The sequence below is a fragment of the Schistocerca serialis genome, chromosome 12 (assembly GCF_023864345.2).
Source record: "Schistocerca serialis cubense isolate TAMUIC-IGC-003099 chromosome 12, iqSchSeri2.2, whole genome shotgun sequence".
NCBI lineage: Eukaryota > Metazoa > Arthropoda > Insecta > Orthoptera > Acrididae > Schistocerca > Schistocerca serialis.
The window spans coordinates 64,598,810-64,618,851 of NC_064649.1; the positions used below are offsets into that span (position 1 = coordinate 64,598,810).

Below are 20,042 nucleotides of genomic sequence, written 5' to 3' on the forward strand. Positions count from 1 at the left end.
CACAATGTAATTCTCCACCTGATCAGAATCGAAGAGGCGGTCACAATTTCCCACACTGACGCATAGCCGATCGTTTCCTGTACCTGCACCTACCAACTACACATTTCACACCGGAGGTGAAAATTACTGCTTCCATCAAGAATCCACCTTGAGACGCTCGCTTGCGAGGCGTGAACCCCGCCGCCAGACTATATAGACAGGTCACAGAAATTTGTCACAGAGCTATGCACAGTAACGAACAGGACCTGTCAATACTTGTCTCATATGTACACACATGCGCCAGCTCGTCACCGACACGGCAGTAGCGTGCTATTGGAGTTATTCCGTCTTTCGCGATTGTGTTGAAGCTTTTTTGTTTTTAGAGCAGGCTGGTTTCGGTTTTATTTATAGAATCGTCAGTCGTCAGCTATTTTTGCTCCCACATTATTTTCAAGCTTTCTATACGCGTTCGATTTATAGCACACGGCATTGCAAGAGTTTACTACAGTCACAAAGACGGAATAACTCTCATATTACTTCCAAGACTGCGACTGCGGAAGAGAGATCCTCGAAAACGAAAAGATAACATGATAGAGTGCTGTTTCTCACGTATTGGAAAAGAAGAATATGCTGGTGTCTGAAAATGGGATCATTAGCTTAGGACCAAAACTATCTGCGGTTAGATAAATATTTCATTTAAGGGAACTGTATTTTTTACAGAATTTTACATACTGTTGTAACTTCGAAGTCTATATCACAAGGCTGCTTCCTCATTCTTACTACCACACACACTTAACGATGGCATTTTGTAAGAAAATGTGCAATAAACTCACGATTAGCAAGCTGGACATCTCCTGATGCCTGTACCTACCGACTTCGCGGTTCTCAACAAGGCAAAAAATGATTGCCCCCACAAGGAACCCGACCAGAGACCTCCACTCGGAAAACACTAAACATGCCACCGGAGTGTATAGCAAGGCGATATAGATTACTGCACTCGGCCACCGAAATTTGTCGCACAATAGGGGCCACATACCAGAGCCTTCCTTACAATACTTGTTTCACACTTGGGCGCAAACGCACACACGCAAGCGCAAGCGCGCGCGAGTTGCTAGGAAGTCATCTACATAGTGGAAGAGTTCTGTTTGTTGTATATTTGAAAAGATTAATATTTTTATGTCTGACGATGGGATTAGGAACGAAACTACCCGTGGTTAAATAAATATTTCATGTAATGAAACTGTTATTAGCGCTTTGAGGTCGATCACTTGCCACCAGAATAAAGGCTCTACGAATGACGTGTCTCTATATAACCATACGAAAACTTCCCTAGCGGCTGAACGCATTATAATTTAGTTAATGTATCTACAAATTAACGTAAATATTCTCTCATATGAGAACCAAGTTTTTCGCGACGACACTCTTGTGTAAAGTACTGTTTCGGACTCCTTGTAGTAACTGTTCTTGGTAAAAACTCGAGCTTTCAATTATTACCACCACAGACGTCGTCTGGAGCAGTTGACGGAGGCGAACGTGGTAGTCGTCGAAAGCTGTAGGTTTAATCTAGAACCGACGTAGCAACAAGTCCGAGAATGTTTTCAACATTTATCGCATGATAGGAATGTGAGTCATGAACGCTCACGCGAGCGGATGTGTTTGTGTGTGTGTGTAGTTATGTTTTTTATTTACTATGATAGCCGCTGCTCACTATAATATGTAGCTTGTCATGTATCGAAAGGTGACTGTATGGATCATGTCTGAAGACCAGCACCAATAATACTAACAACAATAACAATAACAATAAATAATTTTTGTTATGTTCGTGAGATTTAATAAAATGTTACGGATAGTGTGTCGTGGTTAGATGAATCTTTATTGAAACACAAAGTTTCGTCCCCATATGCGGAGGACATCTTCAGAGGGAATTGTAACTTTTAAGAACGTCCGATACACATCCTGACTTCTGCCAAAGTCAGAGACGTTAGTAACTAGCCAAGGAGAACGTCGGACGTCCGATAAAGCTAGAACCCCCTTTGAAGATATTTTCTAAGAACGTTGGTTTTCAATAAGAGATAGATCCGACCAAACATAATGGCCCAGAACATTTAACAAGTCTGACGTTTCCGCCCGTCAAAGTTTCCTTTTTGCGATTTTTGTCATAGTTACAACTTTAAAATATGCCTCCCACACTAGAGTGGTTCTTGTTCTTCCACACACGATCCTTAATGGTTCCCTTTTGTCAGCGGTTTCGCAACGAGCTAGCGCATCTCAAGCCGCTAGTACGTACCGATCGGACGGTTCTCACCAGAATCGAAGATTATTTATATATGTTCTTGAAAGAACAGATTACTGTTGTTGCCCGTGCAACTTTTCCCTGGAATAAATGATGACTGATTGAAACCCTCAGCTGCCGACAGGTGTTGTTGATATACTTCGATGTGGACAGCTGAAAATGTGTGCTCCGACCGGGACTCGAACCCGGGATCTCCTGCTTACATGGCAGACGCTCTATCCATCTGAGCCACCGAGGACACAGATGAATAGCGCGACTGCAGGGACTTATCCCTTGCACGCTTTCCGTGAGACTCACATTCCCAACTGTCCACAATTCTACATATGTAATGTACCTTATAGACATTCGCCCATTCACTCATTACTCGCGCACGCTTTGGCGATTCCCGTAAGAGTTTGGGCAACCTGTGCGCATTCGCACAGATGAAGGTCAGTGGCTGGGTAGCCTTTAACTATACATCTATTTCAGTTAGTCATGATTTATTCGAAGATTATTGTCCCTGCCTCGAGTCTAACCAGGGGCACGAGAAGCGCGGACGCTGCCGCCCGACTGTATAGATGGAAGACACAGTACTGCATCCGACCACCGAAATTTGTCCCATAAGCAGTTGCGATAAGGAGCAGGCCCACATGTCAGAGCCCACATCTCAACACCTGTCACACGCGCACGGAGCACTAAATCATATATTTGTTTAACAGGGGGTAGTTTCGGTCCTAAGCCCATCCTCAGGCATCAGAATATTTTTCTTTTCAAGTACGAGAGCAACAGCAATCTCTCGCTGCCTTCGTGAGGTACTGCTAGATGTTCTTGCGCGCGCGCCTACACACGGGCGCAGCAGTACCTCACGAAGGCAACGAGAGATTGTTGTTCCTCTCGTACTTGAAAAGAAAAATATTCTGGTGCCTGAGGATGGGCTTAGGACCGAAACTACCCATGTTAAACAAATATATGACACACGGGCGCGCGCGCAAGAACATCTAGCAGTACCTCACGAAGGCAGCGAGAGATTGCTGTTCCTCTCGTACTTGAAAAGAAAAATATTCTGGTGCTTGAGGATGGGCTTAGGACCGAAACTATATCCTGTTAAATATATGACACACGGGCGCGCGCGCAAGAACATCTAGCAGTACCTCACGAAGGCAGCGAGAGATTGCTGTTCCTCTCGTACTTGAAAAGAAAAATATTCTGGTGCTTGAGGATGGGCTTAGGACCGAAACTATATCCTGTTAAATATATGACACACGGGCGCGCGCGCAAGAACATCTAGCAGTACCTCACGAAGGCAGCGAGAGATTGCTGTTCCTCTCGTACTTGAAAAGAAAAATATTCTGGTGCCTGAGGATGGGCTTAGGACCGAAACTACCCCTGTTAAACAAATACGATTTAGTGCTGCGTAGATGACAACTTCCCTCCTGAAGAAAAGCGTGTACCTACCGACTGCACAGTTCTCAACACAGGTGAAAATTATCGCTCCCGGCAGGAATCCAACCTCAGTAGCTGCCGCCGGACTGTACAGACTGCAGCTGCTCACGACCCGCCGAAATTTGTCACAGAAGCGGGAGCGATAAGAAACGGGTCACACATCTCAGAGCCGGCCTGTCAACACTTGTCTCACACAGTACGTCACCAACACAGGGAGGGACGGAGATAGATCGACACAGACGCACACAGACAGAGACGCACGCCCCCACACAGGGGGTGATACGCCGGCAGGTAGCGAAGCGGACGGACGGACAGCCCAGCACGCGAACGCAGCGCGCGCGCCGGAGACGCGGAGGTGCCGGCGTGGTGGGGATGGAGTGGCGCCTGGCGCTGCCGGGTGAGGGGGCGAGGGGGAGGAAGGTTGGGTCCGGCGGGGGCAGGGGGGCGGAGGGGCGGCCGCCGGCTACCGGCGTGATAGCGGCGGCGGTGGGGGGCCGATAGGGGCGGCAGGGGCGGGTTATGCCTCACCGCCGGCGCCGCGCCGATTCAGTCTTGTGCGTGCGCGCGTGCCAGGCGAACGCCATCGCAGTGCTGTGTGCTGTGCAGTCGCAACAGGAAGCGAAGCGGTCGCGCTCTCCGACGGCGCCGGCGACGACGACGACGGCGTCGACGCTCCCATTCCGGGCACCTCCGACTGCTGCCGGCGAGACAGCACGGCCAACTCACTGCCTCCTCCGCCCACATCGCTGGAGGGGAGGCGAAAATAATAACAATAATAATAATAATAAAAACAGTGACGATTTTACGTGTTCTAAAACGTCGGGTCCATAGCGACGCTACTAGTCGCAGACAGAGCACAGTAGCACGACCTCCACAGTGGAGCAGTACCACAGTTGTGAATCGCGGAAGCTGTTATAAAACGAGGACACTCACATTTTTGACGTCCCTGAGCGATAATAACAAACAATAACAATAAAATACTGCAATTATTGTTGTTATTACTACTGCATAAACTTTTACGCTGTGTCGGCCGCAATACGTCGTAATTATCGCAATTATCACGTCGTTATGGACTATAAAGAGGTGTGTCTACATTAATAGTCACTCATTTTTTTATTGCTGTCATAACAATTAAAATACCAGCCACGGACTCTTGAGACAACTGATTGCGAGTTGGAGGGAAGCTGCTTGCGAAACTCCACGGTTTATTCGCGGCGTCGGTGACTGCTGGCTGTGATGGAAACTGGTTGAAGCTGTGTGAATTCTACCGCCACTCTACACTACTGCACACGTTCCGAACTGCCAGTGACAGTAGTCTCAGCCGCGTGACAAAGTGTTTGTTTTTCCTGTCTGGCTCTCAGCAGAGAAAACAGAAAAGACAGAAAGAAGAGGGAGACATTTGCAGTGAAATACTGTTTGATTACGACCGTCGTTTTCCTTTTTTGTTTTTCCCCCCTCCGCTGTGGAAGCGTCTTGCTTGCTGTGGCAGATGTTGCCGATCGCGGAGTGCTTCGGCGAGGACTTGTCGCGAGGTGTAAACAGTGCCACCATGTGTCACCACGAGCCCAGCTCTCGACTACTGTGACAGTCGCTTACCACTGCTTTTATTCCGCTCCCGGCGAGTGACTCAGTACTGAGGAGCAGTTTTGTTGACGTCGGTTTCTAAGAACTGTGCTTTTGGGTTCGTGTCACTGTTCCGGCAGAAATTCTGTGGCACCGTGGAAGAGTTGCTGTTTATTTGGTGGTGAGCTCTGGTGTTTGATTTGGAACTGAGACGCGAACGTGAATCGCAGTGCGGTGTGTGTGTCAGAGCGGCCAGCCACACCCCCTTCCAGGCAGAAGTCTCTCGGCGGCTGTCGACAGCGGCAAGAAGGGGCCCACCGACTGCTCAGTGTCGTCTCAATGACGGCGTGAACGGCGGAGAGAGAAGACTCCCAGTGAGAATTGTATGAGTGTCTCCGGCAGCAGGGCAGCCAGAAGCTACCGGAGGGAGCCCTGAAGGCGCGCCAGCTCTTCGGGGATCGGCGCTGACGAGGAGGGGAGGTCACTGACTCGGGGTTCGCGCGAGCCGGAAAAATTTTCTCACTGTACCAAGGCAGACCGCCGAGGAGCGACTTCGTTTCGCTCCCCGCAGTCGCCGAGCCCGACAGATCCGCGACGGACTTCGCCACGATGAACTCGTACTTCGAGCAGTCGGGCTTCTACGGGGCGCACCACCACCAGGCGGCGTCGGGGGCGGCCGGGGGCGGAGGGCCCGGCCACCACCACGACCAGACGGCGGCGGCGGCCGCCGCCGCCGCCTACCGCAGCTTCCCGCTCGGCCTGGGCATGTCGCCGTACACGTCTTCACAGCACCACCATCACCACCACCACGGGCTGCACCAGGCGGCGCGCCCGCCGCAGGACTCGCCCTACGACGCCAGCATCGCCGCCGCCACGTGCAAGCTGTACGGCGCCGGCGGCGGCGCGGGGGCGGCGGGGGCGGCGGCGGGCGCCGGCGACCCGCAGGCGGTGGCCAACTACAGCGCGGGCAAGCCCGACTGCAGCAAGTCGGAGGCGACGACGCCCGTCAGCGGCGCCGGGGGCGGCGGCCACCAAAACGGCTACGCGGCCGTCGTCGCCGCCGCCAAGGACGTGTGGCAGAGCGGCGGCGGCGGCGCGGGCGGCGGCGGTGGAGGCGGGGGCGGCGCGGGCGGCGGCGCCGGGGGCGGAGGGCTCGTGGGCGCCCCCGTGCGGCCCGCCGCCTGCACGCCCGACTCGCGCGTCGCCGGGGGCGGCGCGGCCGCGGGCTACGCGGGACTCGTCGGCGGAGACCCCGCCGCCTCTCCGGGGGCGGCGTCCGGCGGCAGGGCATCGGCTCCCGGGGGCGGGACGCTCGGCTCCTGGAACCAATGCTCCATCAACAGCTCCGTCGCGCAGCCGGCCGTGGTGCACCAGCAGCCGACCAACCACACCTTCTACCCGTGGATGGCCATAGCAGGTGAGTCGCACGCCGCCGCTTCCTTGCTGGACTCCGTATCTGGACCCACACTTATCACGAAACCTTGTCGGGATCCGTTACAAAGTGCAAATTTACTTCCCCTGAAATCTCGTGCGCCACATCTGTCCATGTAAATTCTTCATTCCCATGGCACCAGTCTGCGCCGAAGTTATCTGCTCACAAACATACTGCGTCACTTTGCATCTCCAACTGCGTTTCTTCATCACGAAACCTTGTCGGTACACGTTATCCCGTGTCTTTTGCCCTGAAGCTAACACCTGTACGAGGTAGTTAAATAACTCCCCATGACTGCAACTTACGCCTTTTTGTCTCAAAACCGCGTTATTTACACTTCAACATACTTGCCAGTTAGGTGTGTACAGTGCTTAATTTGTGACGGTATGCACCGGTATGCCATACCGGTATCTCTGACGAAATTAAATCAGAACCGCAGATTTTGAGAGGTGGTGCGATAGCATTTTCACTGAGGCTGAAGAGATGCAAAGCAAGTGTTGTATTCACACTTTTAAAATACGCAGAAGAGTGGTGAAGTAACGTTTTAAGAAGTGTAAGTTTCAAAAACAACAGATCACAGTACCGGAACCTCTGTTTCTGAGATTCAACCACTGGGCATATACATTTTTCCCAATGTTGCTGACATTTTTTTTCCTCCATAGAAAATAAGAATTGCCAAGTTCTCAAGAATACGCTTCTGTCTCAGCGATGACAGTGTTATTTAAACAAAACTTTCTGTCTGCGAGCCATAACATCTTTACGGAAAACAAGAAATGACTGTTATCTACCGCCACACCTACTGTCGTAAATACTGTGGGGACAACCACAGCCGAAGTTGCCTGCTCACAGAATGTCGCTGCGTCGCAGTAGTAATTTCTTCCAAAAGTTCTGCGTCTGCGCCTCCTAGGCTTCGGCTCGTTTGTCCATCGCTAAATCTTGTAGAAATCATTTTACGTCCAGTGAACACTTCATGGAAATTCTCGTGAGCGAAACACCTGCTGAGGTAAATATTTCAGCTGGGAAACAGCATCAGACAATGTGTAAATATTCGGTTTTGTTTTCCACTGGCCCTCTCGTGCCGGTCAAAGCCGAAGTCACCTCCTCAAAAAACGTCACGACGTGCGTAGATCACATAATATTATGAGAACGTAGTTTTCCGCGGCAAATATTCTTGGATAATTTTGTCTTGTTTTTCTTGGTGCGACGGATTTGTTCGTGCGCTCAAACTTTCGACGACGCACCCTTCCCTCTCCGTTAAATCATTCGCCCAACTATTAACAACAGTACCTCATGGCGTATTAGAACGACAGCGGTGATGACAGAGTAGGTCATTGAAAGTGTACAAACGAACGTCAAGTGGCAAGAATACCGATAAATATTTATTCACAGAATATTGATTAAATCCACTTCTATCATTTCTTTATTCCTAAAAAAAATATGAAAATCAGAAGAAATTTTACATGCACGTACAAGTATTAGAATCAGCGATAGCGTCTGAACTACTGCAAAGAAAGGTAATCGCATAACATTTGAATAGCTGCTGGGAATCGCTACATTTTTTATTTTTTTTTTCATTTCTATTCGATACGTAATGAAAACACAATTTACAATTTGGTCCACAAGGTTCTGTACGATGTAGGAGGAAGACCTATTTAAGTCGCTAGGATTACTGAACGAATGTCGTAGTTTGTTACGAATGAATCTCTATTATGCATCACAAATCTTGTGCGAATGGTAGTTAGAATCCCGAAATCCTTTAAAAGTTGCTCAAACAAAGTACGCAAACACTTTTAGGTTAATATCATCGCAGTAGAATGCGTAGAAGTACCCTACAGCATAATACGTAACACACAGTTGAATGAAATTAGGTGAAGTAAGTAATATTTCACGTGATTCGTGTCATCAGAGTGTCTTACTAGTCCCACATTCGTATCATTGCGTGCGAGATATCATCGGGCCGAGCCGTGTCAACATTATTACTCGCAGTCAGTGTGTGTGTCACCCAACTCGGCGACAATTTCCAGTGATGTACCTTTGCGTTGAGGCACGGCGCTGTCTTTGAATTCTTACCTAACTAGCTCCGCTGGCAGTAATGCACAGAGGTTAGCCTAATAGTGGAAGTAATTAGTGTCTGCCTTATTCGAGAAAACCGCTGGCTTAAACAAGCGTGCGCGCGCTCTCTCTAGTCTAAGAACGTGCCCGGCATGTTTAGCTGTCTAAGAAGCCACGTGAGAAGTAATGTTCTCGGCAAACATTTAAATACGGCTGCCAGTGTCTCGTATACGTCTGTGGTGCTGCGTGTGTGTTATTCTAATGTCTAGTGGCGGGCAGAAACAAACACTACGCTGAGGAGTCACAAAAGCGGTCTCTACGTCTTCAGTGGCGAGTCTAGATTGCCTTCCGTGAGCCCTAAATGCCTGTTTTCGCATGAGAGTCGTTATATTGAGAAGAATGAACGGACGATTGTACTAATTTGGTTCCAGCGATGATAAGAACAGTGGTTCTGTTGTTAGTCTCACCCTCAACAACCCGCCCAGTCTTATCGAACAGAAACAAGTATCTTCATTCACGCAAGAGTCGGTTTTTGAAATTACTACAAATGTCCAATCGGAGGAATTTTCCTGTTATTACCTAAATATAAATGTTCTTTTGTAATACTGTGTCCTATTCGGCACAGAAAAACGACGAAGAACGAAATTTAAGTAAAAGGTTTGAAAGGTCCGCCTTTTCTCAGTGTACAGTGTTTTGTGCATGGTGAAGTACTCGCGGAAAAGCAGCCCTACACCTGTTTAGCGTACGAAATCACAATATACAAGACAAGCGGAAACGTGTTTGTGCAAACTATACCGAGCTTGTTGGTTTACAGATAACAAAAACAAGTGACGAAGCATTCGGCGCTGGTTTGTACGTTTTATGTCTCCTACCTTTGGCTAGACTTTCCTCTGCGCGTCCTAAATAAGAAATTAATCGTTTTTGGAAAATAAAAAATAATGAGCCCTACATAAAACAAATGGAAACATTCGTCTGAAAATCTTTCAATACATTTTTCCATGAGTGTTTTAAAGTTCACCCTTACGAAGGGTGCTGAACCAGAAACACCAACTGTCGTACGAAGTTATCTTCACTGTAACATTTCTGATGCTCACTTTTCTATATTTGTCACACGCCGTTCGGGAAATGATAACGTGAACGCAACTTGGAGATTGAGAATGTGTGTTGCGCTCATTCACGTAGTTTTAGCGTTAACTGATCTAGTCATAGCGACAGTCACTTGCTCTCGATGAGACAACGTTAAAGGAGAGAAATAACGTAGTGATGACACGGTTTTACGAAAGAATTTTGGTGTGTGTTGAAAGATTCAGCGAAATCGCTAAGTTCGAACCGTGCATCCTGATCAGGAATGCTCCAGAGAACGCTGACATACCATCGTCAGTGGTCTAGAAGTTCGTGGCATCACAGCTTCGGGGGACAAAAATAAAAAATAAAAAGAAGTAAACCGTAAAAATTGCTCTATTGTGGTGATAACGCGCTGTCGGTTTATAGCAAGTATTTTGGTTAGACATTCTACGCTCAAATGAACTGCATTTTACCGATATCATGTAAGAAACGATTTATTCTCCCATATTTTGAGTAACAAGTAAGCTTGAGATTTTAGGTACTTTAGATGTGAAGGTTCTGACGTCTTCTGCGCAAATAGCGCTGTAGTTGCTAATCTGAAATACAGGTGCCACAAATGTCAAATGCAAGCGTAGCTTCCGTCATCCCCACCCACTGAGAATGCGTACCTCATGACACACACGTTCGTAGATTGGCCAATATGTAACAAACATTTCTGAAATTCTTGCGAAAAGGGGGGGGGGCAGCTAAATATTTTATAATTTACCTTCTGGAAATAATGATACTAGCAGCTTTATTCTGTCACAGCGAAATAGTAATACTATATAAAAAAATTAGAAGGTTGTGGATGGTTGTAAATTGGCAAATGTGCACTAAGTTTGTTTCTCCACTCAGGGTGTCGGCATAGTGGTCCTAACACCCTGGTATCTTCTACTTTCCTCATACTGCCGCAAGTTGACAGGCAGGAGAAAAGATGATGAACGGAAAACACGAGTTAACCACCGCTCGTCGGGAGAAGTTAATTCGCTAAGTATTCACTTTTACACAAAAAATTGGAAAAGGCGTCATCACTAGCTTTAGTACTTTAAAAAAACTGCTCGCACTGTCTTAAAATATTTATGTGTTTCTTTATTAGTAGAAAATGTACAGCGAAAAGCTTCAGCGTCAAGACTTCAGCTAATTACAGTGTGGGCTGGATTGCGTCCTTCAGCGTTGGAAACAAGCATCCTGACCTCGTTAGCACCTCAGTGAAGTTCCCTCAGAAGGAAGCTGAAGTAGTAAGGACGATGATTCCAACTTGAACACTTGCGATTAATAACCAAGAAAATATAATTATCTAGACTGCTGACGAAATTTGTAACTGCAATATTTAATTTAGCCTACTGCCTGTAGTTCATGAGAAATGTGCAGTATGGTTCAAATGGCTCTGAGCACTATGGGACTTCTGAGGTCATAAGTCCCCTAGAACTTAGAACTACTTAAACCTAACTAACCTAAGGACATCACACACACCCATGCCCGAGGCAGGATTCGAACCTGCGACCGTAGCGGTGGCGCTGTTCCAGACTGTAGCGCCTAGTACCGCTCGGCCAATGTGCAGTATGAAGAAATACCATTACTACTTTCCACCTTAATTGCGAACACATATACTTACGAATGACGGAAATTTCAAGTTTACGTGCAATACGTGTATTTTAGTTGCTAGAGAAGTATGTAAAGCTCATTGCAATGATCCCTCTGGAAAAAGCCTGTGGTTGTTATCATTAAAAAAGTTAGGAGTTCGGTAATTTGTTGCAATTTTCATTATGCCGAAATCAGCTGCATTGTAGAAAGTAGTTACATGTATAAAAATTACGCTTGTTGTTAAACACTTTATTAACTTGCTTTTGTGTCTAAGACACGAGTTCGCGCTCTTTCACAGGAATTCAGGAAACAAGCAGCAGTAACAAAAGCTTATTTGTAATGTCGCAGGAAAACTCCGTTGTTTTCATTTCTGTATCATGTTGAGTAGCGTCTAATGTTAAGTGCTACTGCTTTTTCTTTGTCTCACTAGAATGTCGTAACCACTGTTCCTGAAGTTGAAGCCAGAATTTGTGTTCAGAGGCATGTAAGAACGTCATCGTCTGGAGGGGGTCCCTCAAGGTGGTAAAAGTCATTGTGCGTAATCACAAATACCCAGAAAACGAATCCAGTAAGTTAGTGAGAAAAGTAACTTTAAAAAAAATAAGAAAAAAAAGGTTGTGACAGTCATGGAGTTCGTCGTTACGTTATTAAAATTTACTGCTGTGTAGTCACTATCAAGTAACGATTATTGGGTGGAATGTATAGAAAGAGTCACTCTTCCAAGGGCCAGGAAATGTCCCCTGCGACGAAAGAGGGTGGAACTAAAGAGAGGGATATTTGTGGTCCATAATCAGTGAACATGCATTTCTGAATGACGCCAATTCATGGTCTAGTGTGTGAATGTTGCCGCTTAGTTCTTCAAACGAGTCATCGTTGTCGCACTTACCCCATTACAACCATTCCATCATCACCATTAGTCTAAATACCAAGCCTTAACTGTGCGACTACTTCGTTGTGCGTCTGCTCCTATTTTCATGATCTGCTAACCATATATCTTCCTCAGATATCCACTGAATTCTTTTCTAGGTTTACATCGGATAATCTGGACCAATATTTCGTCTTCAAACGCTTCTATTCTGTGTATTTTCATCTCATTATACGACCTAGAAGATTTTTCTTTGTTCTATCTGTTGTTCTTTTATTTATTTATTGGACAAACTGATTCGTTCCTCTCACGACGCTCCTCTATGCCCATTTTACTGGTGTTTTACCTCTTTTAGTTGTTGCCAGGCTCTCAGAAACCTCCCTCTACGGACAAAAGATTTTTGCGAACATCTTCGTAGTCTTGTCGTTCACGTACGCGTTCTTCAACACAAGTTTAGCAAGGGCTACCTGAAGTCATAATTATGCAGTGCTGCTACCTATCTTCAGAAACAAACGTATCCTAAATGGCAAAAGTGCGACCACTCCACTCTAGTGATAATAAAACTATACTTATCAGAGAACAAACTGAGAACTCCAGGAGCCAGTGCCGCTAAGAATTACTCCCTGGAGGCTCTCGAGGTTCGGGGACGTTCTTCAGATCCTTAGATAGGTGGAAGAACATTTCTTCATTTGCTGAACATGGTCGCTATTACTTCTTTCGCAGCACCTTCGTTGCTGACACAGGAAAACGCCGGATTTCTAATTTCTATAAAACAACTATTACCGTCAGAAATCACCGTCCCCAAAAAGAGCAACCCAGTCAGTTCCACTATTTGCTTCGTAGCATATATCCCGTCGTACGTGATCTACATCTACATCTGCATCTACATCTACATAAATACTCTGCAATGAACACTTAAGTGATTGGTAGATCCGCTTTTAGCCTGTTTCTCTACCGTCCTACTCTCGAATAGTACGTGAAAAAAACAAACACTTAATCTTCCCTTTGCGATCTCTGATTCCTCTCATTTCATTACGATGCTCGTTTCTCCCCATGTTCGCTGGAATTAACAAAACATTTTCGCATTCGGTGGAGAAAGTTGGTGACTGAAATTTGTCGCAAAGAGCTACCGCAACGAAAAATCATGTTTGTTTTTGATGTTTTCCACCCTAAGTCTCATATCAGTGGCACTGCCTCACCTATATTGTGATAATACAAAACGGCCGGTCTTTCTTCGAACTATTTCGATGTACTCTGTCAGTAAGGATACAAGGGCAGCAGCACTCCAGAACACGACGTAGAAGCGTAGTGTAGGCAGTCTCTTCATAAGATTTGTTACAATTTCTAAGTGTTCTAGCAATAAAACGCGCTCTTTGGTCCATCTATCGCACGACATCTTCTGTGTAATGATTCCAATTTAAATCGTTCGTAATCGTTATCTCTAGGATTTAGTTGAATCGAGAACCTTCAAATTTAACTGATTTCTGTTGAAGGACCTCACACTTTTTATTGTCCAGGATCCAACGCCATTTTTCGCACCATGCAGATATTTTTTCCAAATCATTTTACTATTGATTTTGATTTTCTGACGAGTTTCTTAGACGGTAAAGGACAGCAACACCTGTAAATAATCTAAAAGGGCTGCCCAGATTGTCCCATAAATCGTCTATATAGATTAAGAAAAGTGCACATTTCCTTGAAGAATGCCAGACATGAGGTCAGTTTCATTCAGTGACTCTCCGTCAGTGACTACAAACGGCAATCTTTTTGACAGGAGCCGCGCGGGATTAGCCGAGCGGTCTTAGGCGCTACTGCAGTCATGGACTGTGCGGCTGGTCCCGGCGGAGGTTCGAGTCCTCCCTCGGGCATGGGTGTGTGTGTTTGTCCTTAGGATAATTTTGGTTAAGTAATGTGTAAGCTTACGGACTGATGACCTTAGCAGTTAAGTCCCATAAGATTTCACAAACTTTTTTTTTTTTTTTTTTTTGACAGGAAGTTACGAACGAACTCGCACAGCTCGGACGATACTCCATAGTCAAACGTTTTCATTAGAAGTCACTTGTGAGAAGTGGTGCGAAAAGCCTTCTGGAAATCTAGAAATGTGGAATCAGTTTGACGTTACCTGTCGATTACACTCATTACTTCGTGAGAATAAAGGGCCAGAGTGCTTGCGCCACCCGTCGGTGAATCACTTGAACTTGTCTTCTGTGTATTTCCGTATTTCAACTATTTTTATCTCGTGTTTCAATGGTTCCCATCAGATCACCGAAGTGCCATCGGGCGTGGCTGGAAGTTGGATGGGTGACCATCCGGACCGACATGCGATGTCGGCCTACCGGCGTACACTGAGTCTCGTGATGCCGGCTGAGGAGCTATTTGACCGCGAAGTAGCGGCTCCAAGTCACGAAAACTGACAACAGCCCGGGAGAGCTGGGTTTGCTTATTGCGCGTCCCTCCATATTCATACTCGATGGTGCCAGCCTGCAGAGGATGACACGGCGGTCGGTCGGTACCTTTGAGCATCCGGAGGCTTTTTAGTACGGAGCTTTAGTGTACTGTATTTCCCGTACTGGTGATTGAGAACCAGCCCAGCATTTGCCTAAACGAGCGAGGCGCGACAACCAGGCGATAGACACAGATCTCCTTTGTTGGGAAGCCGGCGATGCTAGGTAATGGAGCTCGGAGTCCTGTAGCAGCGCTAACAAGACGCACTCCTGAAACTCGAGGCAGCGAGGACGACGTGCGTTCCTAGTTTGCAGAACCTCCGCCGGCGCCGCAGACAAACGGCGCGTGGCTGAAGACACGCACCGGCGCGGCAGTCGGACGCACCTGTCGTGCGAGGCCAGATAAAGCGGCCGCACACATCACTTCGCCACGCGCGCACGTCGCCACCCGGGGGCAGCCTCAGTCGTCATTTAGCCTCCTCTCCCCCAACCCCGCTACGCCCCCTTCCACCACCCACCTCCTCCCTCTACCGTCCTGCTGGGGGACGATCTGCGCAAATGTGGACACCTGAAGCCGCTACAGGGGACACCGAAGGAATACCAACGCCTTACGGGGGTAGCCCTCTTTCGAAGCATGAAAAATAGATGATCATCTTACTTTTTTCAAGAAAATTAAAATTTAATGCAAAGTCTGATGATAAAGTTCCATTCCTCACACTTTTGTTGTTACGAAATTTTTGTGTCTACATTCGACACTCCCTGTAACCGCTTCACCAGATGGAAGGACCCCTTGCTGCCGGAACATTGGTCACTAGCGCGAATTCCCGAAAACCTCCTATTGCACCTGTAACAAAACAATTTTGTGCACGTCATTTCCCATATGTATGTTCTATCAGCGTAGATAGCGTACTTGAAAAATATTAGGTTCTAACAAAATAGTGGCGTGTTGAAACAAATGTCAGTTTTTCCGCCACAAAATCGAGACATAAGCGTGCACCGAAAATAAACTTCTAGATCTACATCACGGGGTCCAGGGTTCGTATCCCGGCCGGGTTGGCGATTTTCTCTGCTCGGGGACTGGTTGCCCTCATCATTTCATCATAATCATTTCTGAGAGTGACTAGATTGGTTTACTATCAAAAACAGTCTTGATCAGAATTTATTTATTACAGTGACCGGTTTCGACCACTACTGTGGTCATCTTCAGACCAATGAACAAGAACCTCCTTCGGCTGGAGAATCAGTAGTGATTCTCCATCAGAAGGAGGTTCTTACACATTGGTCTGAAGATGACCACAGTAGTGGTCGAAACCGGTCACCGTAGTAAATAAATTGTGATCAGGACTGTTTTTGATAGTAAATATTTGTAACACTTTGATCACCGTCTCTCCCATAATGTATTCGAAAGTAATTGACTGGATTGGACTGTGGACGGCCGCCGATAACTGCGCAGTTGAGCGCCCCACAAACGAATCAACATCATCATCTAGATCTACATCTGCGTGATAGCTCTGCAATTCATGAGTAAGTGCCTGGCAGAGAGTTTATCGGACCACCTACAAGCTATTTCTCTACCGTTCCACTCTCGAACTGCCCGCGGAAAAAACTAGTACTTTAATATTAATGTGCGACTTCTCATTTCTCTTACTTTGTTATTATGATTTTTCCTCCCTATGTAGCTGGACGCCAACATAACATTTTCGCAGTCGGAGAAGACAGTTGGTGATTTAAATTTCACGAGAGGATGCTCCCGCTACGAAAAGCGCCGTTTCAATGATTGCCACCACAGTTCTCGTGTCATGTCTGTGGTACTCTCTCCCCAATTTCTCGATAATTCTAAACGAGCTACCCTTCTTTGAGCTTTCTCGATGACTTCCGTCAATTACATCAGACACGGATCCCACACTGCACACCAGTACCCTAGAAGAGGGCGGCAAGACTGGTGTAAGCAGTCTCTTTAGTAGACGCACTTTCTAAGCGTTCTTCCAATAAATCATAGTTTTTCGTTTGCTTTGCCTACAACATCATCTGTGCGACCATTCCAATTCAAGTTATTCGTAATTGTAATCACTAAGTATTTAGTTCAATTTACAACCTTTGGATTTGTGTGATTTATCGTGTAACCGAAATTTAGCGGGTTCCTTTTGCTACTGGATGATCTCACATTTCTGTTTAGGCAGAGTCAATTGCCACTTTTCCCTCGTACAGATATGCTGTCTAGATAATTTTGCAGTTGGTTTTGATCATCTGACGAGTTTACAAAAGGTTAATGACATCATCATCATCATCATTATCATCATCTTCTTTATCAACAGGGCTCATTTTGTCTCCTACGTGGTTTTTGTAGATCAGGAAAAGCAAAGGACCTACAGTACTTCCTTGGGGAACGTCAAATGTTACTTCTATTTTACTCGATGACTTCCCGTCAGTTACTAAGAACATTGGCGTTTCGGACAGGAGATTAAGAATCCAGTCGCACAACTGAGGCGATACTCCACAGGCACGCAACTTGATTAGACGTCACTTTTGAGTAACTGTGTCAAAAGTATAGAAATCGGGAATCAATCTGACATCCACTGTCGATAGCACTCATTACTTCGTGTGTCACAAGAGCGATATTTTCCGAAGCCGTGCTGGCTGCTTCCCAATAGATCGTTTTCTTCAAGGCAATCCGTAATGTTCGAACACAATATCCGTTCCAGAATCCTACTGCAAATCGACGTTAGTGATATGGGTCTGTTATTCGGCGGGTTACTCCTATTTCCTTCCTCTATTATTGGTGTGACCTGTGCAACTTTCTATTATTGGTGTGACCTGTGCAACTTTCCAGTCTTCAGGTAACTGATCCTTCGACGAGCGAGCGGTTGTTTTGAAAACATCGCAAAACGTCTATCAAAATCGTATGAACCGTTCCGAAGTAATGTTCCTGGCCAATTTGAAAAACAAGAAATTTCAGGGAAAAACTCATTTAAAGATTTGGGTCACATTTTTTTGTGGCCCGCCGGTGTGGCCGTTCGGTTCTAGGCGCTTCAGTCTGGAACCGCATGACCCCTACGGTCGCAGGTTCGAATTCTGCCTCGGGCATGGGTGTGTTTGATGTCCTTAGGTTAGTTAGGTTTAAGTAATTCTAAGTTCTAGGCGACTGATGACGACAGATGTCCCATAGTGCTCAGAGCCATTTGAACCATTTGAACATTTTTTGTGGCCAAGTTAAACACAGCTGTAGTGAGCAATCCCTTGACCATACAGCAATCCTTCCAGGTGTGAGAGGAGGCCTTCCTCCATATTCTTCGAGGCCGTGGTGGTCCTGCGGCCCTCTTTGGCAGCTTCTGTCATTCGCTGCTCTGCTCGCTAGATGCGCTTTTTTGTCGCCTTTTGTAACAGGCTGGTCCGAGCTCATGTTCGCGCACGTTTATAACTCCCGTAATGTCTTTTAGGCCATCGTTGAAATTATCAGCTGGCACTATATTTTCACTATGTGAATGATTTTCGGACACAGTTTCCTGAGACAATTTTTCACAAATCACCTTCCAACTCGATAACTGAGTTTCTGGCGAACTTGGGAGGAACAATGCAACAATTTAGACGTCCCGGAGAACATTTTAGTAAAAAAATATCGTTTTTTTTTCAAGTTTTCACAGAGAACTACTATATTAAGAGCCGTTTCCACTTGTCTAGGGTTCTGTCACTTCCTCGAAAACCTCATGGCACCCTGCGTGACGCAGAAATGTTAGGCGCTTAGCGGTGCCAGAAAAATCGAAAAAATTACGAGTACCTTCGCAGCTATATCACAATTGTCTCAAGTCTGCAAAGCGTCGGTATTGCAACTAGTACGTGGATAATATCTACACAGGGTTATACCAACAGTATTTCATATAGACGGAACAAAATTTCTGTTCTGTGAAAGTTGCATATTTTATTACCTTAATATGTATTAAAATACGTACACATCATGTTTTTAGAAAATAATGTTCTAGATGAATGAAAACAAATGATCTTCAGTTTTATTTAAACCTAGGACTCTGTCAAGACTTGCTGCTGACAGTTATTTTAAGCTATTTTTTCTGCTTTGAAGACCAGAAACTTAATTTTCTCCAGCTCTTTTGGAAATTTTATTCGAGTTGTGCTTAAGGCCTAGTTTGTCGCCAACCTCATAGACGATACGTTGAAACGTAAGCAGGGAGATGCCATAGAATAATTGCGCCACTATAGTAACATGGTTGCCTAATTCTTGTTAAGGCGTAAGAACAGACCTTTTCCCCCAGGAAAATCTCTTGTCAGAAAGTGGTTTTAATCGATAGTTAATTGTAATTTTGGAATGTCAGCTCCTACAATACGCTGTTTCGTGATCCCCCTGGCTTCAGTGAACTTAATGCACTTTTTACGGTGTCTTGAGTCCTTGTAGCCCTCTCTGATTTTCTTTTTCTTGTCCTTGCATTTATAATTTGGATATAAAGCCTTAGTTAAGTGTAAACAAACTTTTTGTGAAATTTCGAGAGTAGGAAATATCGACACCCTGTCGATATTGTGCCACATTTATCTATCAATATTAAGCTACTCTGACATCATGGGAGAGAGCAGACTTCAAATGGTTCTGAGCACTAAGCTTCTGAGGTCATCAGTCCCCTAGAACTTAGAACTACTTAAACCTAACTAACCTAAGGACATCACACACATCCATGCCCGAGGCAGGATTCGAACCTGCGACCGTCGCGGTCGCGCGGTTCCTGACTGAAGCGCCTAGAACCGTTCGGCCACTCCGGAGTAGACTTCAATGGCTTTGCTAATGCTAGGAAAGTTGCACAACCCGTGCTAGAAGAGGCACTAGAAAACATAGTATCTACGTACATTATAGTTCCTACAGTTAAAAAAATTAACGCTTACCTCAGTTTAAACGTAAACAAAAAATAACATCAAAATTTAATAAAAATCAATGTTGAGCCGCTTTGCAAGACTCTCATATACAAGAACTTGTCGGCCAGTTTCTGGAATCGTCCGCTACGCTGCAGCACTGCCTCCCTCTGACTGCAGAACTATTGAGCTGAGAAAACCGTGGTATCGTTATTGCCTGGTGTGACGGTATTGCCCGGTCTCACCTACCCACTGTACGTCATCCCGTACTATCGGAAAATGCGTCGAGAAGCAGAATGTATCTCGATTATTCGTAGTTTATAGTGCGAAATGGTGATTTGTCATTTTACGTAGCCGTTGCGGAAAGTCCATTGAAAATGAAAGGGAACGGTGGTGCGAAGAAATAGGAAGAGGATCAGAAAACGTTGTTGAATAGAGTTCCCAAAATTATAG

The 20,042-nt window shown here is 46.0% G+C and overlaps 1 protein-coding gene across 3 annotated transcripts in view; it reads left to right on the forward strand.

The window, feature by feature from the left end:
* The first annotated feature begins 4,263 nt into the window (after positions 1–4,263).
* Positions 4,264–20,042, forward strand: part of LOC126428066 (homeotic protein ultrabithorax-like) — a 1,222,647-nt gene continuing 1,206,868 nt past the window's right edge. For all 3 annotated transcript variants that reach the window (XM_050089947.1, XM_050089946.1, XM_050089948.1), the window contains exon 1: positions 4,264–6,674. In XM_050089947.1, the coding sequence (XP_049945904.1) occupies positions 5,867–6,674 (808 nt within the window). In that variant the 5' untranslated portion in view covers positions 4,264–5,866. The remainder of the gene's footprint in view (positions 6,675–20,042) is intronic.